Below are 27,959 nucleotides of genomic sequence, written 5' to 3' on the forward strand. Positions count from 1 at the left end.
GATTCACCAAGAAACAATGAGAAAAACTGATTTCCTTCTGAGAGATAATTAAGGATGAATTAGTGTCCGTTAATAACAATATAGTGGAGGAGGGAGAGAGAGGTGGAAAAGAGGAACACAACGATTATCTTTTAAATATATACAATAAGGGAAAACGAGAGTTTTGGGTGACGGCACTACCAGACATCCAGCCTTGCCACTATTAAACACCTGAGAAGGAAGGCCGGACCATCTTAACGGATCCAAATTCGGGACTCTGGGGTCTCGGGAGCATCCCTGGAGTTAGCCGGCGAGACCGTAGCCTGCGCCTGGGGACAGCCAGGAAGCGCGCCTGCAGCAGCGCCCTCACTCCCCGCGCGCGAGTAGGCGGAGCTTCGGCCAGCCCCTCCTAGGATCCTGGGGGGCAGGGCTCAGGCGGAGCCTTTCCGTTCTACTTGCACGGCCGCCGCTGCGCAGGATTCAGACGGGAATCTCTTGAACCGGAAGCAGTCGGCGGCGATCGGAAGCAACGGCGGGACGCGGGATTCTGCTGGTGCTGCAGCTACAGAATGGCCGGCGGTGGCGGGAAACGCAAGCCCGGCGGGGAGGGGCAGCAGGTACCGCTACAGAGGATGTGTGGGATCCTCAAGGCCCTTTGGGTGATAAGGCAGCAAGGGACAGCACGTTGCACTTATCCAGTAATCACTGAATCGCTGCTGTGTGTGCGGGAACGGCGGTCTGCGCAGGGCCGCTGTTTCCTGCTATGCTAGGGTTTGGAGCAAAGAACTTTGAAATTTTCATTTTCTGCCCTCCTTCCGGTGCGGTTCCTGGGGAAGCCGATTAAGACAACCAATGGTTCATTGGTTCAACCAGCAACAAATTGATTAGAAACCGATTATACGCCAGGCACTGTGCCGGGCGCCGCGGTTTCAAGATGCGTGGTGCCGCCACTGCCCCATGTACAGCCCCCAGCCTGCGGAAGCTGGGCACAGTGAATATATATTTTACTGCAAAGGTTTTGTTTGGCATTGTAACGCTGTTGTTGCAAAGGTGCTGTGGAAACACTCAAGTAGGATATAAGTCCCAGGGGGTTGCTAAGGAAATCTTTTAAGGGCAATTCAAGTTGCACATGACCCTTGAAGGAAGAAAAGAGAAATAAGAGATAAGAAATAGAAATAAGTGTAGAGGATGTTTAGATACAGCAGAGTTGGGCCTGGCTGCAGTCGGAGATGGGAAAGAGGGACCTGATTGTAAAGGCACTCACTAATGGGGTGGGGGGAGCATAAAGTATTTGCATTCTCTTACTTTTATACGATTTCAGAAGTTCTGCAAATACTGCTGTACTCTTAGGAGAGGCAGGAAGGGGAGAAGTGTCCTTGTGATAAGGACAGTTTTCAGAATTACTCTGCATTATAAACTGGTAGAGCAGGACAGTGTTAGCTTAATTATCTGCTAGAGGACCTTAGTTCTGGGCATTGCTTATATTGGGTCATGCTTTCTAGACAAAGAGTGAAGGATGAGTGTAGCCTGTGAAGGGGACAGCTGCCCTAAATTCTAGTTATTGGGGATTTGAGGATGCTGAAATCATGTGTGAGTTAAGACAAAGCTGAAAAAAATCTTTATTTCCCATTGAAGGTGCTATAAACTGCTTTGACTGAGTGATAGTATTAGAAATGAAATATCAGAGATGAAAATGAGTCTATAGAGACCATAGCTAACAGTAATAGTTAGCACTTAAATATTATGTGCTACGACTATTCTGTGTATTTTTACAAACGACTTATTCCTCCTAACAACAGTGATATAGGTACTACATGCCCTTTTTGTAGATGAGAAAATAAGGCACAGGTTAAGTAACTTCCCTAAGGTGACAACTGGAAAGCAGGAAGGTCAAGAGTCAACCCAGGCAGCCTAACCATTAGGAAAAACTGCCTTTCAGCAAGGTAGTATAAGGCTTTTCTTTCTAACATCTTAAGTTTGAACGAGTCTTTGAAAGCCTAACCAAAGACTGCTGTAAAAACAAAGGAGAATAGGTCAGCATTTGATAACGTTCCTGCTGTTCTGTATGTAACTGGAGAAGTAGCCTAAAGTGGATAAATCTGTGCTTTGGAGCCAGCCCACCTGGGTTTAACTGCTCTACTTATGGGTTAGGGACTTAGGAAAGTTACTTAAGTTTTCTCATCTGTAAAATGTGGATAATAGTATCTAACTCTTAAGAGGGTTATGAGTTAATTCACAGAAAGTGCTTAGAACAGTGACCTTCCACATGGTAAGTGCATAATAAGTATTATTTAGTATTATTTATTACTTACCATTTTTACTGTTACTTATTATCAGCATGCATTTTTGGATCCATATTTCAACAGCCTTTTTGTTTAATTTTTTTATGACCTCAGACACATTAAAATCCTTGGCACAATAAACTATTATTTGTCAATGCATGGTCCTCTTTTACCTTATTTAATAATATAAAAAACACCTGTGAACCCATTGCCCTACCCCAGAACTGAAACCCTGACCCTAGCTCTACAAGTGTTTCTCACTATCTTTTCTGCCTAACTTCCTGTCACCTCCATTTATATAGCTACCATCCTCATGTTTTCCCTTGCCTTCTTTTTATAGCCTTATCACAAACAGTATTTATTTGTTGTTTTTGAATTTAAGAAGGCTATTGTCCTGCATATAAACTTCAAGGACTTTTTTCCTTCATTCAACATTATATTATTAAGACATCTATATTGTTGTGTGTGGCTGTTTTCCTTTTCACTAAGCGGAATATCCCATTGTTTTAAATCCTATAATTTTTTATCCTCTTGTCAATAGGCATTTTCATTTCTTCTCTTTTCTGCTCTTAGAAACAGTGCTATCAAGAACATTCTTGTATGTCATCTAAATCATAAATATGTTGTGTAGACTTTGATACATAAAGTAACATCAGTAAACTTGAGCTTACTAGGAGAATGGAAGAATATAAATATGAATGAGAAATATCTAAAAATTTTTCAGCCTCACACTGTGGACATTTTGAGCCCGTTTAAGTGTTTGTTCAGGGAGCTAACCCTGTGCATTGCAGAATGCTTAGCAGCATCCCTGGCCTCTACTAAATGTCAGCTCCCTCTCCTACTAAATTTGTGAGAACTAAAAAGTTCTGACATTACTACATGTGCCCCTGAGAGGCAAAATCACTCCTGTTGCACTAATAGAGGTGGAAAGGAAGAATAAAAAGAAAGGAATTTAGTCCAAAAGAATTTAGTCCAAAAAGAAAGGATCTAGGTTCCTAGAAAGAGGAACTTTGCTACTTAGAAAACTAAAGATATGTAACCTCTAACTCAGAATTTTAATCCTTTTTTCCTTTTTTAAGGTTTTATTTATTTATTTATTTTAGAGCAAGAGGGATAGTGAGAAGGAGCAGAAGGAAAGGAAGAAGCAGACCCCCCTGCTGAGCAGGGAGCCCCACTCTGGACTCCATCCTAGGATGGGATCATGACCCAAGCCAAAGGCAGACGTTTAACTGACTGAGCCACCCAGGCGCCCATCAGCATTTTATCTTTACAGACATTTATCAAATAGGCATTATAAAACCTAGTGTACTTACGCAGTGAACATATTGCAGAGATATTAGAGATTGAGTTTTATAACATAGTTCTGACATTAAAGGGCTTTTTCTGAAATAATAGTTTTAGCTGGTAAATCCACTATTATCCAGTTATTTCTGACAGTTGGCTTCTGGTGTGATCACTGAATCTATTTAAACAAAAAGCATGATGACCTATTTACCCAAAGAAGGCAAAACCTTCCTCTTTCTTATTCTTCCTGCCCTTTACTTTTTCTTTTATATTTTTTTCTTTTCTGTTTCCATTGTCTTAGAGAAATATATTTATAGACTTGCTGTGTGCATCCTTCTTGATCGCTATATATTATACTGTTTTCCTTTGCCCAAAAGAATCCCTAGATTTTGTTCAGAAATACCATTTGTAGAGTTGTAAGGGAAACATGCTTCTCAGAGTCGGGTGAACAAAAATGAGTAATATTGTTACTTTTGGAGAAACAAAGTTTTGTATGCTGATTTTCAGTGTGAAAAAACAGTTGATGTGAAGAAAAGTAAATCCTGTGAAGCTGATGTCTCCAGTGACCTTCGAAAAGAAGTAGAAAATCATTATAAGCTTTCTCTGCCTGAAGACTTCTATCACTTCTGGAAGTTCTGTGAAGAACTTGATCCTGAAAACCCAGCTGGTGAGTTGCTCCAGAATCATTCTCCTGCTTCTACCAGTGGAAAAGACAGTAGGAAACTGCACCAAGGATCTAAGTTCACAGAAAAGGAACTTTTTCAAACATGTTTCTAAGAGAGATATAAAATAATGCTGTAATAATATGTGACTATCTCCTGTTACACTGGCAAAGGTAAATGATTTCACAGTGCACTTTGATGAGGGTTTGAAAGAAAACAAGTGCTTTGATACATTGCAGGAATTTTAGTATGACTTAGCAGTTCTAGTTCTAGGAACTTCAGAATTAGGTGAACTAAAAATCATGTTCAGTGATATTTATTGAAACAAAAATGGGAAATGGCCTAAAGCCCATCATTAACACATCTATCAGTGGATATTCATAGTTTTGTTTTGTTTTGTTTTTTGTTTTTTTATTTGTCAGAGAGAGAGTACACACAAGCAGGCAGAGAGGCAGGCAGAGGCAGCAAGAGAAGCAGGCTCCCCGCTGAGCAAGGAGCCCGATGTGGGACTCGATCCCAGGGTCCTGGGATCATGACCTGAGCCGAAGGCAGCGGCTTAACCAACTGAGCCACCCAGGCGTCCCAGGATATTCATAGTTTTAAAAGAACAAGGTAGATTTTAGGTAATGATAAAGTATTGTGCCTGAAATATTTCAAGTGAGAAAGAAAATGTGTGTAGAGTGCTACCATTTGTATTTTTTTAAAAAGTCAAGGACACACATATTCTTATGTACCTTATGTGTCCTTATGCTGTCTCTGAAAGGATGCACAAAGAATTGATAATGGTTGTGACAAAGTTACTTTTCACATGTTTTCACAGATGGGAGAGAAGTACTCCCATATGCTACTGATGGAAATGTGGATTAGTAGATAACAGTGAATTTTGGCATATAGCAGAACACTTAAACCGTGCAGCAACTTGTCTAAAAATATTCATGACTGCACAAACATGTATTAGCAAAGGGGTGCCAAGGTGGCTCAGTTGGTTAAGCATCCAACTCTTGATTTTTGGCTCAGGTCTTGGTCTCAGGGTCATCAGTTTGCCCAGGCCCCCTGTTGGCCCCACACTGGGTGTGGAGCCTACTTAAAACAAAAACAAACCAAAAAGTCATATATTAGTAAAGATATTCACTGAAGCACTATTTAGAAGAGTAAAAAAATAACAAGCAGTAAATGTCTGTCAATGGACTATCGTGCAGCTATTAAAAATTATGAAAAAATATTTAATAGCATGGAAAAATAATCAGAAAATTTGAGTGAAGAAAGAATGGAAAACAATAAAAACACTACAAAACAGCATGATTTCCTTTAAAATAACTATATATAGTCATACAGGCAGGAAAACATTGTTATTGTATACCAGACTAATAACCTCGTTATCTCTATAGGCTAATGAGATGGGTGATTTTAGTGTTTTTGTTGCTTTTAAAATTAGTGTATGCTATCTTAAGCTCCAGCTAAGCTGAACTATTTTTCCTCCTTCTAAATAAACTGTTTCTAGGCTTTTATTCATGTTGCCTCATCAGAATTTTCTTCCTCTCTTCATCCCCATCTCCTTACATATCCAGATCCTGCCTGGAGTGCTTATTTTCTCTTAAAGAAGCAACAAGGACCCACCTGGTGCTGTAAAAGCATATTTTGAACACATATGTTTGAAGTTTACATTCCATAATTCTAGTTTTATTTAGCAATCTCCCTTTGTGATCTGTGGAGGGAGAAAGAAGATGGAATCATCTAGGGTTAGGGTTAGCCAGAGACAAAGGAATTGAGAGTGATAGTTAGCTGAGGTAGAGGGAAGGGAATGGAAATGTTTTCATTAAATACATTTTTTATTAAACTGTTTACCCTCCTTAGTGCACATTCACTTACTGTCTATCTTGTCTCTCCCTTAATATGGGTGTGCTACAAATATTTGAGGCTAACGACAATACAGTAATGAGATAAGGTAAGTGTTCTAAGCTCTAAAATGCCCATGAGAATACAAAACCGTTTTGCTTTGGCCAAAATAAGAAACAGCCGTATGTTTGAAATGTAATCAGTGGTAAATTTAAGAGAAAATCTTAAGTGTAAGTGCCACATTTTCATTGCTCTGATTTTTCATTGAGTATTTATAACTAATGTCTTCAAATGTAACTGAAGCTCTTTCACTTTTGAAGTTTTGTGGTTTTTGTTTTTTGTTTTTAAGAAAATTGCTTAGAAGTAGTTTACAAATAAAAGACATTATTTCCTATCTGCCTTCAGAAAGTTATTGTCTACATAAACTTACTTAATTTATAGATTCACTTTCCACAAGCCTTGGACTTCGATTAGTGGGTCCTTATGATATCCTTGCCGGAAAACATAAAATGAAGAAAAAATCATCAAGCCTGAATTTTAACCTTCACTGGAGATTTTACTATGATCCTCCTGAGTTCCAGACCATTATTATTGGAGATAATAAAACTCAATTCCACATGGGGTATTTCAGGTAAAGGATCTTTTCTTCTCTAAAATGCAGCTACCGGGCCTTCTAATGAGTATAAATAGGCATTTGCTGGACTCACCCAAGATGGAGGACATATTTCCCTCTGATTGGTGGATACATAGGCATCTGATGTTCTTGATATTGCCATTCTAACCTACCCTAGGATGAGTGAACTCTTTAGGTTTAACCTCACTGGTTTTTCCTTTGTGGTTATAAATTTTCTTTACTTTTTGGGTCTAGGAGCACTCTTTTAGCCCAAGGAAGGTAATTTAGAGAATTGCCATGACTTAAATTAGCCATGTGCTTCCAGGGGCCGTAAGAATTAAGAATGTGCTTTGGAATCAGACTGGTTCTATTATCTGACAGACTATGTGCCAGTCACCTTTAGTCATTGTGACTTTCTGTGACTCAGTTTCCTCTTGTAAAAATGAGGATAATAATTGTATCTACCTAGTAGGAATATGAAGATTAAATGGGGGTTGCCTGCGTGGCTCAGTTGGTTAAACATCTGCCTTCGGGTCAGATCATGATCCCAGGATGGATCAAGTCCCGCATCGGGCTCCCTGCTCAGCAGAAAGTCTGCTTCTCCCTCTCCCTCTGCCTGCCGCTCCCCTTGCTTCTGTTCGCTCTCTCTCACCAAAAAGAAAAAAAAAAAAAAAGGATTAAATGGATATACATGCAAGTGCTTGGAATGTTAAGAAGTAGAAGTAGCTTGAGAGATAAAATACCTTGTCCACTTATACGAGTAGAGATGCTGTTATTTAAAGATTAACTGTAGGATAATAGATGAAGTAGAAGAAACATGCCTATTGAAAAGGGTTGTGGGGTGCCTGGGTGACTCAGTTGGTTAAGCAACTGTCTTTGGCTCAGGTAATGATTCCAGAGTCCTGGAATCAAGCCCCACATTGGGCTCCCTGCTCAGTGGGGAGTCTACTTCTCTCTCTGACCTTCTCCCCTCTCATGCTCTCTCCCTCTCTCAAATAAATAAAATTTAAAAAAAAGAAAAGAAAAGGATTGTGGTACTACAGAATGCACACAAGGCTGAGGATTGAGTTATATGAATTCTGCTTTTTGCCTTGCCATTAACTTACTAGGACCTTGGCTGAGTCGTTTTGTCTCTCCAGTGTTTCCTTGATTGTAAAATAAAAGGATTTGGTGTCGTGTGTGTGTGTGTGTGTGTGTGTGTGTGTGTGTGTGTGTATAAATTTTATCCTTTCACTTCTCACATTTTACAATCCTGTTTCTTTTTGTTTTTCCACCTTTTTTTTTCATAGACTATAAAACGGGTAGAGAGGATTGCATATAATTTTCCCTCCTTTTGACAGGCCTTATTCCTCCTTTCTTTGTATTTAGGTATATAGATAACTAGGACTAAGAATTTTAATTTTAGGATCTCTTCTATAAGTAAGATTTGTTGTAGATATTCCTAAGAAACTTAAACTCTAAGTCTCCTAGGAACCTGGCAAATTTGTTCCAGTTTCTTAAAAAACTGCATACATAAATTGTTGTCTATAGGCCTGAAATTCTACTTGCCTGATAAATCATGGGCAGCTAAATTTTTAATCTCTTTTGCTTAAACAGGGATTCTCCTGATGAACTTCCTGTATATGTTGGTACAAATGAAGCAAAGAAAAACTGCACAATTGCTCAAAACGGAGATAATGTGTTTGCCGCAGTCAAGTAAGAAAATATTTCAATCCCCCTCCTATTTATAATATTTGTTTGCAGTTTTTGTACTACTATATCAGTCCACCACTGAGGGATGTTGAGGTAACTCTAAAATTTTACATTTCTAAAGATCATTTCCATGACTTGCAGTATTCTTACCCACACTTCTGCTACTTTTCACCAAAAAAAAAAAAAACCTCTTGTATAACTAATTATTTTATTTAGGGAAAATATTACATAATCTTGACTTCATCAGTCCCATAGCAAAACCAAAAGATTTTTTAGACATTTTAAATACCATCATTAAGAGTCTATTATAAGAACCCATTGTGTACAGTTCTGACAAAGATTTAATAGGTAAAAGCAGGTGCTCATAAATTGTTGAATCACTCAATATATTGTGCACCTGAAACTAACATAACACTATATGTTGACCATCCAGAAATTAAAAAAAAAAGTCAGGTGCTCATGAAATTCTTGGAAGGGCCAGTGGAGATGAGTCTCAGGGAGCACCAGTTGTGTGGCAGCACTGGCTCACTCTGCCACCATCAAGAAGCTGGGGCAGTCAGGATCTGCTGCCATGAGTGGCCCTAGGACCACATCGTCTTTGACTTAACCTGTGGTAGTAAAAGGGATGCCTTGCCTCTGTGTCTCAGCTGTGATGGAAGCTAAGGAGCAGGCACTGACATCGCAGCTGCACCTGTTATATAGAGCATCAGAGGCCTCTAACTGGACTCACTGGTAGAAACAGACACCCTCTCCACCTAGTACCTCTTCCTGTCTTTCAGTTTCCAGGGAGTTGTTTCTGTTTGAGAGAAGCTAAGCCCCACGTGGAGCTTGAGCTGAAGAGTAGTCTGGGAAATTGAGCAGCTCTAATGTGAAAGGGATTCAGAATGGAGCCTCGTGATCCGGTTCACACTCTACTAGCCACAGACATGATTTGAAGCAATCTCCCCGCAGCTGGGCAATTCACATTGTATATGTGCTGCCGAAGCGAGCACTGGGCAATTCACATTGTAATAAAATGAAGAAAGCCATCTTTGTCAACGTAAACATTAGTAGATCATGTTTTCTGTGACCTCTTTTAATGCCCTATTTATTTATTTTAAAGATTTTTATTTATTTATTTGACAGAGACACAGTGAGAGAAGGAACACAAGCAGGGGGTAGTGGGAGAGGGAGAAGCAGGCTTCCCATGGAGCAGGTAGCCTGGCGCGGGGCTTGATCCCAGGACCCTGGGATTGTGACCTGAACCGAAGGCAGACACTTAACGACTGAGCCACCCAGGCACCCCTAATGCCCTATTTTAAAAAGTCTTGTATTCTCTGTGACTTGATAGTGCAAATTTGCAGTGAATAGAATTTAAACTAAGTCAGTCAGTGCTCTGTCTAGACTGCTGCATACCTACTGATGTATCTAAAAGAGGAGTTGTGTGGTAGATGTCCAAAAAAAGTTTTTTATCTCCTGATGCCTCTGAGTTTTTATAAAATGCTGCTTCTTATTTATATATTCTTTTAAGCTATTTAGATTTATTCAGTTTAAATTGGTGGTCTCTTTATTAGAAACTATAGTTGTTTACTTGCATATTTTCTGTCTCTTGCATTAACATACAAGTTCTGTGAGGGCAGAGAGACTTTTCCCCATGCACCTGCCCTTTCATAGATGCTCCATAAATAATTTATTCACTCTACAAATACTTAGATATGGAAAAATGCCTAATTTTTATTAGTCTGTTAGTCTTACTAAAAATCTTTTTAAAAAAGAAGGATACAGTGGTTGTCTAACATAATCTAAGACTGTTCTGGGTTTTTGTTGTGTTTTGTTTCACTTTTTTAGCAGAAAGAAAAAAGAATTGGTGATTAACTGATAATTTAGGTGAAGACCAGGAAGTATTTGTGTACCTAATGTTATTTCCTTCTTTACTTAAGTGAACTAATCAGAGCGCTTAGCTTATTTCTGTATCAACCTGAGTAAGGAAGATCTTTTTAAGGAAGGACCCTTTGTAAGGAAGACCATTTGTCTTTTTAAGGAAAACCACTTGTAATAAACAATTTATTTTTATGCCCAGAGAAACTAGTTCTCTTTGTGCAAAATTTAATAATGGTCAAAGAAAGGAGTGCCTGGACTCAGTTAACCATCTGCCTTAGGATCAGGTCATGATCTCCGGGTCCTGGGATAGAGCCCCGGAGTCAGGCCCCCTGCTCCATGGGGAGCCTACTTCTCCCTCTCCCTCTGCCTGCTGCTCCTCCTGCTTGTGCTCTCTCTGTGTCAAATAAATAAAATCTTAAAAAAAAAAAAAAAAGATTTTTTGACAAATAATTAACATTGCCAGGTACTGAGCTCAGTAAACATTTATACCCTTAAGTTAGCAATTCCGTTTCTAGCTAGCTGTTTCTCTCTCTTTTTTAAGATTTTGTTTGTTTGTTTACTTATTTGAGAGGGAGAGCATGTGCACAAGTCAGGAAGGAGCAGAGGGAGAGGACAAGCAGACTCCATGCTGAGCACGAAGCCTGATTTGGGGCTTGATCCCACAACCCTGAGATCATGACCTGAGCCAAAATCAAGAGTTAGTGGCTTAATCAACTGAGCCACCCAGGCGCCCCTAGCTGTTTATGTAAAGAAATTTTGGACAGGTATATAGATATGTGTATATATTATGTATGTATATAAAAACAAAAAACTGGAGAAAACACCCCCATCCAGCAATAGGGAAAATTAGGTAAATAAATATGGAATATCAGTACACTATAATACCAGGTTATTGATTTGTTGATTTGGAAAGATGTTTAATACATTATGTGAAGAGGTCAAAAAAAGAGTAACATGGGATGATTCCATTTTCATACGGTCTATAAAATACTTACCTTTGGATCACAAAATTAAGAATAATTTTTTTCTCTTCACATTTTTTTCCCTCTAAAATAATTATAGCAATAGTTTTGACCTCACAGACCTCCTGCAGGGTTTCAGGGTCTCCAAACCATTCTTTGATAACTGCTATTTAGTTAATGGTTTCAGACCTCTATATCAGAACCTCATGAGTTACTGGTTAAAAGTACTTTACCTTGAGCTCTGCAGGTCTTACTTCTAGAGATGCCACTTCAGTACATCTAGAGTAGGACCCAGGAATATCTTTTTAAAATACATGTTATGAGTATATCTAAATGTAGCCCAAGGCACCTGGGTGGCTTGGTGAATTGAGCCTCTGCCTTCGGCTCAGGTTATGATCCCAGGGTCCTGGGATCGAGCCCCACATTGGGCTCTCTGCTCAGCGGGGAGCCTGCTTCCCTTCCTCTCTCTATGCCTGCCTCTCTGCCTACTTGTGATCTCTGTCAAATAAATAAATAAAATCTTTAAAAAATAAATAAATAAATAAATGTAGCCCAAAATTATACTTCTATAATTTTAATTAAGTTTAAGTGAACATTTGAAATGAGTAAACATTCATTTAGTGAATGCTTACCTTATACAGACCCAAATACAATTTAAAACATTTGGTACATAGTAAAAGAATAAATGTGGCCAGTACATGGGTCAACTTGTTAAATAATCTTTTTTCCTTTTGCCTGCTGCCCCCACATTTTCTGCCACCCTACCTTGCTGTCCTAGGTAATATGAATTTATTACTGTAGGCAATGATTTTTCAAACATAAGTTCTGAATACTTTTTTTTTAAGATTTTATTTATTTATTTGACAGAAAAATCACAAGTGGGGGGGTGGGGAGCAGGTAGTGCAATTGCTGGGTCATAGGTTAGTTCTGTTTTCAACTTTTTGAGGAACCTCCATACTGTTTTCCAGAGTGGCTGCACCAGCTTGCATTCCCACCAGCGGTGTAGGAGGGGTTCCTTTTCTTCCCTCATTCTCATCATTTCCTGACTTGTTAATTTTAACCATTCTGACTGCTGTGAGATGGTATCTCATTGTGGTTTTGATTTGTATTTCCCTGATGCTGAGTGGTATGGAGCATATTTTCATGTGTCTATTGGTCATTTTTTTTTAAAGATTTTATTTATTTATTTGACAGATCACAAGTAGGCAGAGAGGCAGGCAGAGGGTGGTGGGGACACAGGCTCCCTGCTGAGCAGAGAGCCTGATATGGGGCTCGATCCCAGGACCCCGAGATCATGACCTGAGCCGAAGGCAGAGGCTTAACCCACTGAGCCACCCAGGTACCCCACTGTGGGTCATTTTTATGTCTTCTTTTGAGAAATGTCTGTTCATGTCTTCTGCCCATTTCTTAATTGGATTATTTGTTCTTTGGGTGTTGAGTTTGATAAGTTCTTTATAGATTTTGGATACTAGCCCTTTATCTGATGTGTCATTTGCAAATATCTTCTCCCATTCTGTCCGTCGTCTTTTGGTTTTGTTGACTGCTTCTTTTGCTAGTTCACTTGTTCTCTATAGTTAAGGATCTGGGTTTTTGCGGTTTGTCTTTTTTTTTTTTTTACCCCTTTGTTCATTTTTGTTTATTAAATTCTATATATGAGTGAAATCACAGGGTATTTGTCTTTCTCTGACTGGCTTATTTCACTTAGCATTATACTCTCTAGATCCATCCATGTTGTTGGCAAGGATTTCATTCTTTTTTGGGGGGCTGAATAATATTCCATGGTATATATGTACCACATCTTCTTTAGATAAAAGAATCCATTCTTCTATTGATAGACACTTTGACCGTTTCGATAATTTGGCTATTATAAATAATGCTGCAGTAAACATAGGGGTGCATATATCTTTTCAAACTAGTGTTCTTTGGGTAAATACCCCATAGTGTGATTACTAGATCATTTGGTAATTCTATTTTTAGTTTTTTGAGGATGCTCCATACTGCTTTCCACAGTGGCTGCACCAGTGTGCATTCTCCCAAATAGTGCATGAGGGTTCCTGTTTATCCACATCCCCCCCAACACTTGTTTCTTGTGTTGTTGACTTTAGCCATTCTGATTGGTATGAGGTGGTATCTCATTGTAGTTATGTATGTATGTATGTATGTATGTAATCTCTCTACCCAGGATGGGGCTCAAACTCACAACTCCAGATCAAGAGTCACATGCCCTTCTGACTGAGCCAGACAGGTACCCCTCATTGTAGTTTTTCATTTGCATTTCCTTGATAAATGATGCTGAGCATCTTTTCATTTGTCTGTTGACCATCTGTGTGTCTTCTTTTGAAAAAGGTCTGTTCATGTCTTCTGCTTATTTTTTAATTGGATTGTTTGTGATTTGGGTGTTGAGTTATAGAAGTTCTTTTTATTTTAGGTACCAACCCTTTATTAGATAGATCATTTGCAAATATCTTCTCCCATTCAATAAGTTGTCTTTTAGTTTTGTTAGTTGTTTCCTGTGCTGAAGCTTTTCATTTTGATGTAGTCCCAGTATTCATTTTTGCTTTTCTCCCCCTTGCCTCAGGAGACCTTTCTGGAAAGCTCTTGTTATAGCCAATGTCAGGAAAGTTATTACCTGTGCTCTTTTCTAGGAATTTTATGGTTTGAGGTCTCACATTTAGGTCCATAAGCCATTTTGAGTTTATTATTGTGTTTGATATAAAAAAGTGGTCCAGTTAGCTTCATTCTTTGCATATAGCTGTTCAGTTTTCCCAACACTATTTGTTGAAGGACTATCTTTTTCGCACTGCATATCCTTGCCTTCTTTGTTGAAGATTAATTGACCATACATTTTTGGGTCTATTTTTGGGCTTTCTATTCTGTTCCATTGATCTGTGTCTATTCTTATGCCAGTACCATACTATTTTGATTACTAGTTTAGTATAACTTAAAAATCTGGAATTGTCATAACCTCCAGCTTTCTTTTTCTTTTTCAAGACTCCTTTGGCTATCTGTGGTCATTTGTGGTTCTATATTTTAGGATTGTTTGTTCTAGTTCTGTGAAAAATGCTCTTGGTATTTAGATAGGGGTTGCATTAAATCTGTAGATTGCTTTGGGTAGTATGGACATTTTAACAATATTCTTCCAGTCCTTGAGCATGGGATGTCTTTCCATTTGTTTGCATCATCTTCAATTTCTGTAATGGAAAAAATTTGATAAAATGTAAAATTTCAATATTTGTAAGATCTGCATAACTTACTGAGCCAATAATTTCCAAATGACCACTGAAGGATTCATTCAAGTTTCAAAGTATATCCCAGCAGATTTAATGTAACAGTATAAAATGTTCATGGTGGTTGTTTCAGCTTGAATATTTCAACTTTAAGCATCACAAAGCGGAGGAGTATTAGAGATTAGGCTTGAAGCCAAGAGACCAAAGCTTAATAAACCAATACAGAAATAGTCATAATAATGCGATAATTACGGGAAGACAGCCACTAAGTGCTTTAAATAGTGGGAAGTCTTCATAGAATATTTTACCTAGACCTTGACAAATGTAGAAGAACTTACTACAAAGAATGGGAAGAAGGGTGTTCTAGGCAAGGGAATAGTATGTGCATGGAAATATGAAAACAAGTGGCACAGAGTACTTGAAGGTCTGCCTAGATGCACCCAGACAGGGTGAGGAAGACTGTAAAGATTGATTCACCTAGGCCTGACATGATTAGTTTGCTTTTTATGGTTAATGTAAATACATTCTTTTGATATGTTGCTGGTCAAGATTGAAGGTAATATTAGGTGTAATATATGTACTATAGACAATGATTTTGTAATGATTTATGTAATGAAGACAATGATTTTGGTGGTCTGGGCTTCCGTGCACTTTAATCTACTCATACTAAGTCTATGAATTGCATAAGACGATTATCCTTTGTGTCTCAGTTTCCTTATTTGTAAAATGAGGATTCGAGTAGCACCCACTCTAAATGTTTAATCTCATTACAGTGCCCACCCTATAGCAAACTATCAAATGCTAGTAGCAAATAGAGGCAAGTTTCCTCCTGGGAGTATAGAAGTGGGTATAGAGGAAGGGGATTAGTTCTGTGTCCAATGGAGTGCTGCTTCCAGCTCTCCATTTTATACTTGACCTTCTGCTCTGCTGGAAAAGTCTTATTAGCCTGCTTGTAATAAAACATGAAATTATTTCTGTAACTGGCATTAATGTATTGTACTATTCACATACTTGAAAATTATTTCAGGGGTGCCTCAGTTGGTTAAGCATCCAAGTCTTGATTACGGGTTGGGTCATGATCTCAGTGTCATGAGATGAGCCCCACGACAGCCTCTGCATTGGGCCTGGAGCCTGCTCATGATTCTCTTTCTTCCTCTGTCCCTCCTCATCCTCTCCCTCTGCCCCTGCTCTCTCTGTCTAAAAAAATAAACAAATAAAATTATTTTGGATTGTGCTTTTGTATAAGCTTATAAAATAGCTTCGATTTCCCCTTACAGTTTCTAAATTTATCTTAACACAAATTTGTAGATAACGTTTGAAAAAAATCTGCTGATCTTAAGTATTGTAAGTATCCTCTGGCTCTTTTAAAGAAACTCCTTTTTGGTATCTGCATACTATTTTTCTCTGTTACGCCACACTTCTCCAAAGCAGTATGCCATATGTTAATGTCCAGTGATACGATTTAAAATTGGTTTGAATCTCAGCTTTTAAAATACCTTTTATGTCTTAATTGTAGACATTACAGAGAGAATACAAACTTGAATCATGTTTGCTGTTTCTGTGACTGGTAGCTTTTTTTATTGATAATTGCTTTTCTCTTGTTTGAAGAAGTCTGTTAAGAGTTCTGAGACAACTGTTGGTAATTATTCTGCAGTCTTTCTCTTGCATGGAATTTGATGTCTGTAATATACTCCCTTAATGTCCCAAAGTCTGTGTCCTTAGTACAGGGGCCTACATAATAATGAGGGCTTTTACTCTTTTTCAGATTATTTCTGATGAAAAAGCTTAAGGAAGTAACAGATAAAAAGAAAACTAGTCTCTTGAAAAACATAGATGAAAAACTCACAGAAGCAGCCAGAGAACTTGGGTACTCACTGGAACAGAGAACCATGAAGATGAAACAGAGAGATAAGAAAGTACGGTTTAAATCTGTTAGTCTCAGACTGTTTTGCTACTCAGTAGGATTTTTTTCTCTCTTGATTCTTTCCCACCTACACCTTATCCTTCCTTCTCCTGCCACATCCTGAGGAGAACTAGATGTCACCCTTCGGGGGCTCGCTCCAGGGCTGTCCGTCCCCTGGATTGCTAGAAGGGTGGCACCGGGGCACGGTTGGGTGGCTCTCATCAGTTGTTAGACTGAGGCACTAGCAGATGGTTCTGCTCTGGTTGCTAGCTCATGCCAGGACTTCCCACTCTCTTCATCTTGTTTTACCAGTTACACATCTCATAGAACTGAGTGAAAGCAGCTTTGTGCATAGTATTTACCTGCATTTCTTCTTTAATAGCTAAGGATGGTTGATTTCGCACAAGGTATTTTGGGAGAGTAGTTTTGTGAAGGAATGCCTTAGAGTGGTTTAGTTAAGGGCTTCAAAGGTAGTTCCCTTTCGGAGGACAATGTGTGTTGAGATTTGCTCATTTTCTGCAACAAATGTGTGTCTAAGCAGTTCTGTCTCCTTTTCCCATATTGATTCTATTACCATTTCCTTTTGCAACTCTCTTAACACCTGCATTGTGAGTGGAGGGTTTTGTCAACAGGAAAGATTTCTGGGTCTTGGATCCTTTTGGTTTTTCACTTAAAATCAGAAGAAGTTAACAGACAACATAGAAGAATTCTGCTTTGGGGTAAATGAGAATTCTATAGGATTTTGTTCTTATAACCTCTGGTGAGGAAGGAGATTTCTCATGGTGGAATGAGGGCACTCCAGTTTCACACCATTATTTGCTGTGACAGGTTCATCTGAAAGTTCTAGGCCAAATTAAGTACTGGTTATTCCTGGATAAACTAACACTGGTAACTAAGTAGTTTAGTGAATTTGGTTATTGAAAATCCTACTTCAGCAGCAGGCGTGATACTCACATAAGTCATAGTCACTAAACTGCAGTCTCAGCAAGTCTTCCTTTAGTCTTAGAGGCCAGAAATAATTTCTAAAACTGCATTTGAACGAAAGCCACTGCAATGGGATGTTTTTAAATTACTTAAAGATGTTATCTTGCCATTTACCTTCCTAGTTTCCATAGGGAGCCTCTCCCACCTAATGAGCATTTCTTGCCTTATACTTACGTATTCCTAACTTATCTTGACTAAAAACTGTACTTATGTAGACAAAATAGCAGATAGAAAATTCTTTCATCAGAACCTTATTTTTTACCATCAATTATAATTTATTTCAGATGAGATTTCCTTAATCCTTCCCCATAATTATAAGATGACATTGGAGTTTAAATTTCATAGGTATATTTGTCCTGGCTCCCTTCCCCGTGAGGTTTTTCTTTTTTTTTTTTAGTATATATTTTTTCTGTCCACAAAATTAACTGGTAGGAACATAAAGGGAGAAAAAAAGAACTTAAAAGACAACCATGATCTTATCCTCCCAAAGACAATCAATTGCTGATTTTGCTTTTTCTTCCTTTTCTATTGAAAAGAAAGTTTGTTCTTTTATTGTCAGATATTCATTTAATTCATATTTTTCTAGTTTCGAAAAATTCAGTTCCATTCGTATATGTGAATTAATGACTTTGTTCTTATGTAGGAGAGTAGTATATCCATTCTAGTATAATAGTGCACTATATAATACATGAGAAACAATTGTTTTTATACTGATGATACCTTATGGTGCTTTGGAATGCCAAGCCCTTACGAGTTACCTCATTCAAACTCTACAACAAATCTGCAAACAAAGGAGGAATTATCCTGTGTCATAAATCAGTAAATCAAGGTTTACAGAGACTTTGTTCCTTGCTTAAAATCATAAGTGACCTGACACCTAAATTTACATCTTTGATATTTAGCTTTTTTTCCACTCCATCTTATTGATTGGCCAAAAGCCACTTTACCTTTTTTTATACCTAGATTTCATTTTTAAAAATAAAAACTGACTTAATATTGCTATAAAATGAGAGTACATCCTTCCATCGTTCCATCCTTTGATTCTGGTGCCTCAGAATATCCCCCACCCTTGCACAGGGCTTTCCTGAATTTGTAACCCTATTCTTCATAATAAAATTAGGATTTTGGTGCTTTGCTAATAATTGCTACCTCTTTATGGAAAATTAGTGCAGTTAATCATCTGTAAATACGAAAATATATACCTCCCATGGTTTTGTTGTGTGTCAGCCTGAGTGGAAGAGAAGATAAGCTAGTAACTATATGGATGTTTGCTTTTTCTGTCATTATCAATACTGTTTTATGACCTGCTTTTTTATGCTTGTGATTATGATTATCATTTTGTATTGCTAAATTAAAGACTCACCTCATAAATTTCAGAATGGCTGCAGAGCAGTGTGCTGATGTTCATAGCTTAGGTTTCTTTAAACTTTTCACAAATAAAGACAAATCCTGCCATGTATAACCTTCTATACCTTTCTTTGCACACTTACTTGATTATCTCCTTGGAAGCAATTACCAGATGTAGTATTGCCAGGTCCAGAGTGATTTCAAGATTTAGATTTAAAGAAAAACAACAGTTTTTCTTTGCTGGTTTTTCATTTTGTGGAGTTTATTTTCTTTGTTTGCAGAACTCGCCTGTATGAGTGAAGCTAGTTTATGTTCCCAGTGTAGAAACAATGTACCAGTGCCTATTCTCCCCATACCTTTGCCATTGCTAGGTATTAGCAGTCCCTTTTGGTGTTTTCCATTTGCATAGATATAAAATGATATGTCATTGTTTTACTTAGTGTTTCTTTGATTATAAAGGACATTAAATATTTTTCACTTATCTACTGGCCATTTGTATTTTTTTGGTGAACTGCCTGAAGTTTGGCCATTTTTCTGTCAGGGTTAGAATTCACCTTTTCTTACTTATGTTTTAAGTTGGATGTTTTTTCCTTGTAAGACTCCTCTATAGTTTAAAGACATTCATCTTATTTTTATTATTGTATATATTGCAGATATTTTTATCAGTATCTTTTGCTCTTGATTTTTATTTGGTTTTTTAAATTTTATGTAGTCAATTCTGTCTTTTCCTTCTCCACTCTAAAATTATTAAAAGTGTTTGCCTTCTAGAAGTTTCATTGGTTTTATTTTTATATTTAATCCTGACATCCAACTGCAAATTACTTTGGTATAGAGTAAGATACAACAGTGACTTTTTTTTTTTTTTCTTGCAAATGGTGAGTTGTTGTCTGAGAACTTATTTTGAATAATCTGTCCCTTCTTTTACTTAAGAAAGAATGAAAGCAGCAAGAGATTGGGGCATCTGAGTGAAATAGATTTTAAGATCTAGAGACTTAGGTGAGAAGACTTTAAAATGAGCTAATTTGGGGCTTGTGTCCTTCTGTCTTGGCAGTTTTCACTGGCTGCACAAGTAAGCGTAATATTCGAAGTAGTTGTTTTGTTAAGGAAGGACCTGATAATAATACCACTGTTGTGCATAAAAAAAATGTAGACTGGAAGGGTTATGGTGGTTGTTGTGGTTGGGCCTGTTCTTGTCTTTGAAGATTACCACTTTCTAAAAGATCACTGGTTACGTTATTTTGCTTCTGTAAAGGGCAGCACAAAACTGAAAACTGCCCTATTTTGGGGAAGTTTGCAAAAACAAGCCTGAATTTTTCAGGTAAAAATGGGGGCCCTAAAGTTGGCGAGATGCACAAGAGAAATTCTGTCCCACTACATTTTCCTGCTAACAGAAACTATTCCTTGACCTTTTAGGTTTAGTTCCTTATGCTTCCTACCTAGAAAATATAGTGACCTAACAGGAAACTTACATACTGGCTTGCCTCTTATAATAGGGTGCATTGGCATTCTTTCCTCCCAAATCAGGGTGCAGACTTCTGAGTGCAATTAGTAAAACCCAGTTTCACTCTTCTGTCATTTCTTTATGTACTTAAATTTTGCTGATTTTGAAGAAATAATACTAAACTTCAGCAGTGGACTCCAAAATGAATGTCATTAAATGTTACATTTTGACAGATGTGTTGAGAGTTTGCCGTTGTTTATATCTATGTACCATGTCTATTTTGTCTGTTTACCAGTGGTTTTATGTTTTTTATTTAGGTCGTGACAAAGACCTTTCATGGTGCAGGCTTGGTTGTCCCAGTAGATAAAAATGATGTTGGGTACAGAGAGCTCCCTGAAACAGATGGTAATGTATTTCTTAATGCATATGTGTGGAAGGTTTTCCTTGTATTGAGAAGTAGGTAAGTATGCTTTTTGTGGGACAATCAGTAGAGCTTGTGGATAAAGAGCAAGCTCAAGTTTTAGGGTCAGTCAGGCCTGAATTAAAACTAGGTTTATAGCTGTGTAACCATAAGCAAATTACTTAACCCCACTAAACTTTGTCTTTTTCGTCTCTAAAATGGTTAATAATGGTGAATACTATTCATATATAGGGATGTTTGGAATGTAAAGAATATGTAAGGTTCTTAGCACAGTGCTTACCTAATAGGGCTCAAAATACGGTGGTTAATTTTAAGAGTTTAAAGAATTTTAGCCTGTTGCCTGGGTTACTTTTTCTGAACTATTTCAGACATTTGACATTATAGTCAATTTACTAAATTACTGAAATAGTGTGTGGTTTTATAGTCCTTTGTGAAAAATTTTTCATCTGTGTTTAAGACTCTTTAGCTTTCAGAAGTCCAAGATCCTGAACTGCTTCATTTACAAGTACAAAAACTCTGAAAATGGACTGTTTATATATAAATCTAGTTATTGATACTTTGAAAAAAGGGAGAAAAATCAATTCTCAACTCTTTCCCCTCTCCTCCATTTCCTTCTTTCTTTGAACATCCCTTTTGGCATTCCCTTATATGTTATCCTTTTCCAAGGAGGATAAAATTTAGGAGGAAATAAAAGTTAGCGCTTCCTCAAGAACCAAGTAGTCCTGCCCAAACATGTAATATTGGCCATCCATTTTTTCAGAACAGAACTAGTCAGCTTTGATTGATAGTCTCTGGTGTTGGGACCTAGAAATCTGTATTTTTTTTTAAATTTATTTGACAGACAGAGATCACAAGTAGGCAGAGAGGCAGGCAGAGAGAGAGGGGGAAGCAGGCTCCCCGCTGAGCAGAGAGCCCGATGCGGGGCTCGATCCCAGGACCCCGAGATCATGACCTGAGGCGAAGGCAGAGGCTTAACCCACTGAGCCACCCAGGCGCCCCGAAATCTGTATTTTTAACCAGTTTTCTAAAGCAACTGTTCTCAAACTTTGTTGTGCAGAGTCTCCAGCCGAGATTGGTGTCTTAAATCACAGCTATTCATGTGTAATTATTTTTGCTGTACCCCTACGTCTTTAGAGGAATTCCATGGGGAAAATATGGCTGAGCTATACAATATGGTAGCCAGTAGCCACATATGGCTATAGAGTGCTTCATACGTGGCTAGTGCAATTGAGCTAAATTTGTTATTTTAATTCATTGAACTTTAAAAACTGACACTTAGGGACACCTGGGTGGCTCAGTGGGTTAAGCCTCTGGCTTCGGCTCAGGTCATGATCTCAGGGTCCTGGGATCGAGCCCCGCGTTGGGCTCTCTGCTCAGCAGGGAGCCTGCTTCCTCCCCCCTCTGTCTCTGTGCCTGCCTCTCTGCCTACTTGTGACCTCTGTCTGTCAAATAAATGAATAAAATCTTGAAAAAAAAAAAACTGACACTTAAAATTTTTAATATTGATCGTATGTTGAAATGCTCCTATTCGGATATGATGGGTTGAATTAAATATCTTAAAATTAGTTTCATATATTTCTTTAATATAGCTACAAAAAAAAACTTAATTACATAGGAAGCCTACATTTTCTTTGGACAGGCAAATCTGTCCTATATCTCCTTTCTGAAGTCAGAGATAATCAGTCTCTACTGGGGAAGGAGTGAGTATAGGCTCTTGCTATTTTCTGTTCAGTCTTCTGCTTATACTCTAACTTTCTGCCTACCTGTGTGCTAGTGCACCCCGAGCTTTATAAAGCAGAATTACTGTCTTACTTGGGAAAGTCTAAGAACCTTTGTAGTGGATCTAGGAGTCATTAAAACTTCAGGGGTAGTAGGTATTAAATTGCAATACCCTGGAGTAAACCTTATTACCCTACCCTGGTTGTGGTTCTGCATTTTTATGTCCAAAATCATTATTTATCTCTACTTTTTGCTAACATTCTAGACATTAGATCCTTCTGTGGTTTAATTATTTTTGTTTGAGAAGTGCAGCAAGCCATAAAGTTAGGGACCTGGTATCATCTTGCTTTTGCCTAGTGTTGTTTGCCAGGAACTACAGTTGATTGGCAGTTTATTAATGTGCAGCAGTGTTCAGCAAATCGCAATATAGTTTGTTCCTAAACAGTTTCCCCTTTGAAACTGCTTAAACGTAACATTCTAACCTTGCAAATAAGATGCCTTTAACTGAGAAATTTATAAATGTCATAATAGATTTTTATCAAATGATGTATGTGTGTGTGTGTGTATATATATATATATATACACACACACACACACACACATACACACTAATCCTCACCCCACTCTTTAAAGTAGGTCTTATTCCCATTTTCAGGTGGAAACTAGATCTTAAATTTAGGTCTTTCTGACTAGTGTGCTTACCACTAACCAAAGAATAATTGCTTAGCTAGTTGCCCAACTTTAACTTTGGCACAATCACTATGGCTTAGCTTAAGTATTCCAGTTGTTGGTAGTAGAAGGATAAAATAAGAACCAAGCGTTGAAGCTTCTAAATCATTGTTTTGAATAGTAACATTTAAGGTAGCATTTTTGAGTGGTTAATTTAAGGCTTCATTTAGGTATTAAGTTTGGGCTTCTGTTACATGAATTTTTGTGGAAGTTTTTATTGGTGGAAGAACAGATTTTTTCCTCACACTGTTGGTGAGCTGAATATTTTCATCTCTGTTTAGTATTTTGGTAGCTTAGTAATTGTTGTAAATTGCTTATTCTTTTGTAGTCCATATATGATTTGCCTGGAGTGAAAGTAGAAGACATCAGAAAGTGATAAACTTTAAATTACTTGCTAACAGAAGACAAGTAGGTCTTTAATTCCATGCCAACTCTAAGTGAGTTGTAGGGGCTGCCTGAAGCACTGTGGTGAGAAAGATTCTAAGGGTCTCAGTCGATTAGTTACATCTTCTTTGGGTGCAGGAAGGAACCCATTTTCCATCCTTAAGAAGGTTTTTGATGGAGACCAGATCTGTTTCCTTGAAATGATTGGCACTGATTTTTTTCTAAAGAAAAGGAAAGAAAGCTTATGAAGTTTGTATAGAGTCTTTTAAAAAGTTTCAAACCAATAAATGTGTCACAACTATTTTGAGTCAGGAACATAGGTGATAAGTGTTAATTTGTTCAATGTTACACTTATCTACCAAAGGTGAGAAAACGAACAAAATAATATTTTGTGACTTCACGTAGAGTTTGCATTCTGTGTGATCGTCACAACTGAATCAAATATATTCAAATTTGGAGGTTAAAAGCCCTGATATTTCTTTACCACTCTTGATCATCTTACGTAACTGTAGTTAGTATTAATAGAGTATTGTGCATTATATATAAAACTTAAAATTATGTATCATTCTTAGGTGTAACTTGTTAATGTTTTAATGAATCTTCGCCTCCCCCCAATATAGCAGCCACTTGGTTTAGAAATGCATTTTTGGGGGCACCTGGGTGGCTCAGTGGGTTAAAGCCTCTGCCTTCGGCTCAGGTCATGATCCCAGGGTCCTGGGATCGGGCCCCTCATCGGGCTTTCTGTTAGAAGGGGAGCCTGCCTCCCCCTCTCTGTGCCTGCCTCGCTGCCTACTTGTGATCTGTCAAATAAATAAATAAAAATCTTAAAAAAAATGCATTTTTGTTGGTTGGTTTGAATAATACCCATTTTTTTAATTATTGGTTTATCCTGAGGAAAGTAGTTGGTCAAAAAGAAGGTATGATGAACTCTGATTAGTGTTAAGTACCTTCATACACACCCTGAGATCTGATGCGCACCAATATCCAGAAAGTAGTGGGGAAAAAAGTGTTGAAAGCCAAAACAAAAATGTTAAACCACTGGCTTTTTAAATTTAGACGTTAGAAGTTTTCTCTGTGTTCGTACCTCAAATTACTCTTTTGCTGTGCCCACACTTTGGTAAAGGTTTAATTCAGCAATGATTTCTTATTTCTTATATTGTCTTTTTCTGTATATATATGTTTTTAGTAGGACAGGTAGGACAGGACAATAAAGAATAAACCTTATGGCCTGTTTTGGTTTTGTTTTTTTTTTTTAATCCAGCTTTTAATATGGTCTAGCCCAGAGGTGGGCTACATATATATGGTCTCTGTTACCATAGTTTTTTTTTTCCAACTGGTTAAAATGGAAAAACATTTTTAGTGTGAGGGCAGTTAAAAACAGAGGGTGGGTCAGGTTTGGCCACAGTTTGCTGATCTGCAGACTAGCCTACTAAAAATCTTCAAAAGCTTATGTATAATCATGATTGCAACTAGATCCATGGTAAAATAGTCACACTTTGCTAATATAAAAATCTTTTTTGTTAAGCCATTTTTCTTAAATTATAAAGTTGCCATTCAGTAGTGCCACCCAAGGTGGCATTTGTTGTACTAGTAGAAATTGTTGAAGAAAAATCCAGCTTAGTATCTTTTTATCTTTGATGATGGGTGTGGATCATCTTTTTATATCCTTGGTTTCTTACAGCCAACCTCAAGAGAATTTGCAAGACAATTGTTGAGGCACCAAGTGATGAGGACAGATTAAAAGCTTTTGCTCCCATTCAGGAAATGATGACTTTTGTGCAGTTTGCTAATGATGAATGTGATTATGGTATGGGGCTTGAGCTGGGAATGGATCTCTTTTGTTATGGCTCACACGTGAGTAAAAAAAAAAAAAAACTCTTACCTCCCAACCGTCACTGAATCTCTCTTCCCCACCACACTCCACATACAGGCATACTACAGCATGCACATTTATGTCCCCACTAGCATGGGCAGGATATAAAGTCATTTTGTGTGTTCAAATGAATTTTTTTTTCTAAAAGGAACTTTTTGGTAAGCATCTGTCTGAAAATATTTATTTGAAATTCGTCTTATATTCTGCCAGAGGTGAATAACCAAGATTATTTGCCTTCAGGTTTCCATTAAAGTGAATTGACTTATTAGACGTATTATACAGCTATGTGCCCTTTAGTTAGGTATGTGTGTAGCTGTGTACACATACCTTTCATAGGGCTCTGTTTGGTGTTCTGTTGTGGTGGGGGTATTTGTTCTTATGCTTGAATTCCTAGATGAAAAGTAAATACTACAATAGTCCCTAGCCTTCCACCCACCTTATCCATGGCTTCACTTCCATTGGTTTTAGTTACCTGTGGTTAGCTGTGGACCAGAAGCAGATCCTCCTCCTGAGATACTGTCAGGAGGGCAATAGTAGCCTAACACTGTAGGACAGTGCCTACATCACTCACCTCACTTCATCTTACTATGTAGGCATTTTGTCAGGTCATATCATCCTCAGAAAGGTTGGACAGTATTTGGAAAGCCACCACATTCATGTAGAATACTTATAATAGACTGTACTGAAGCTATCTTATTACTTGTTAATCTCTTATTATGCCTAATTTAGAAGTAAAACTTTATCATATAGGAAAACAGAATACAGAGGATACTGTTCGTGGTTTTAGGCATCTACTGGGGGTCCTGAAACCTATCCCTTGTGAATAAGGTGGGGGCCACTGTATCTTAAAATAGGCTTTCAATGAAATTATTTAGAACATAGGAGTTTTGGGGTTTTTTGTTTTGTTTTGTTTTTGGTCATGATCTTTGCTTATTAAATAGGAAAGACCTACCTAACAGTTAAATCAGTGCTTATTCGCTGTAGTTGCCTCGAGATGTAGTGTCTGCAGCATGTTTCTGGAGCTAAACTGTTCGGTTTTAAGTCCCATCTTCCCCATTTAGTGACTGTGTGGGATGACATTTTATAGCTCAGGAACACCATTGTACCTGTCTCTCTTAGCTATAAAATGTCTGCACACGTGCACACAGACACACACCCCTTTCTCATTTAACCTATGATGTCACCTACCAGCCATAAAGAGGTAAACCATCTTGCTCAGGTTTGCAGGCAGTCTGGTTCCAGAGTTAGTGTCTAAATCAGTAATTCCCAAACTGTAAAGTGCATACAGATCTCCTGGAGATAATGTTAAAATGCAGACTGTTTCAGTGCATCTGGGGTGAGGCCTGAGATTGTATTTGACATGCTCCTGGGTGCTGGTAACACTCCTGCTCTTGAGACTAGTGTGGGCACCAAGACGAAACCAGTGGCTAATTCCAGCATGTAGCACAGCCATGTGGCGAGCTGATCGAACACAGATCGGTGTACTTACCCCAACACTGCCCACCCTCCCAGTTTTGATCGAGTTCTGGGGTGAGTTTTATGAATTTGGATTTTTGACCTGTTAACCAGGTCAGGCTGATGCCACTGGGCAGGGGAGTCTATTTTGAGAACTCTGCTCCAAACCATATCAGTGTGTTTCTCTGCCTACCTTATAGATGGTTATCAGTAAAAATAATCAAAATGTTTAACAGCCAGAATAACAGTCATTGACCAATCAGAATAATGTGAACATCAACTTAATTAAAAATGATTGGTTTCTGTACTAAACATATGAAAAGGCTTAGCACTGTACTGAGCATCTATTAAGTGCTAAATGCCATCAACAGAAGCATTGCCAGCTTCTCTTTGAGTTTATATATTGTGTGTGTGTGTGTGTGTGTGTATAAGTATATAAGTAAAATAGCAGTAGTCTGAGTCACTTGATAAACCCAAGGCAGTGACTTAAGCGATGGAGCAGGGTTACAGGGTAGGGTCGAGGAGGGAGAATTTGAAGATAAAGGGGAATATGATTTGAAAACTCAGATTCCGCATACTGTTTCATAAACACCAAGGAAAATAATGATTAAAGTCTTACCCGGTAGGGATACCACTAGAGAAGGAAAAGCATTTGAGCACATAGTTCGGGGCAAGTAAAAAGGATGATGATCCTTATCTAAGGGATCAAAAGAAAGCTTAAAATTTTAACTTAGTTTTCTTCTGAATTTTCTTCAAGATGTACCATTAGTCTTTTAGAACTACAGGACTGCCTCTTGAACAGAGTGCTAAGTGTCTGTGTGAATTCACTGTTCCTAACCAATTTAGAAAGTAGTTAAAATGATTTGGAGAGTATGCTTTGTTAAACAAGAGCTTTTTCAGTGTATTTTTTGCTACTTACTGGGGCATCTGCTATACTCTCTACTTAATGTTATATTCTTTTATTTTTCAGTATTTTCATAAAGTTGCTGGCCAGCTTTTACCTCTTGCATATAATCTGTTGAAGAGGAATCTCTTTGCAGAAATTATTGAAGATCATTTGGCAAACAGAAGTAAAGAAAACATAGACCAACTTTCAGCATGAATGAGTTGGCTTTCTTTTGGTGTATATTTTAAAGTGTTAGTATTAAACTTGTGATTTTTGTTTGTTTTTAAGGAATATAGAAAATAAATTGATGGAAATATTTACTAAAAACTTTTATAAAGCTCTTCTAGCCCTTTTCTTTCATGTGCAGATCAGTGGCAGTCAGTCATCTAAATGGTGATGCCCTAATCACATCTGAAAAAC

The 27,959-nt window shown here is 37.9% G+C and overlaps 1 protein-coding gene across 1 annotated transcript; it reads left to right on the forward strand.

The window, feature by feature from the left end:
- Positions 1 to 404: 404 nt before the first annotated feature.
- On the forward strand, positions 405 to 27,872 carry HPF1 (histone PARylation factor 1). Its single transcript, XM_080796475.1, has 8 exons — positions 405 to 596; positions 4,053 to 4,212; positions 6,485 to 6,674; positions 8,253 to 8,351; positions 16,163 to 16,313; positions 20,390 to 20,477; positions 25,007 to 25,179; positions 27,624 to 27,872. Exons 1-8 carry the CDS (start codon positions 549 to 551, stop codon positions 27,753 to 27,755), a joined length of 1,041 nt encoding a protein of 346 aa, XP_080652601.1. The 5' UTR covers positions 405 to 548; the 3' UTR covers positions 27,756 to 27,872.
- Positions 27,873 to 27,959: the final 87 nt, after the last annotated feature.

This window comes from Martes martes (genome assembly GCF_963455335.1).
Source record: "Martes martes genome assembly, chromosome: 2".
Lineage (NCBI taxonomy): Eukaryota > Metazoa > Chordata > Mammalia > Carnivora > Mustelidae > Martes > Martes martes.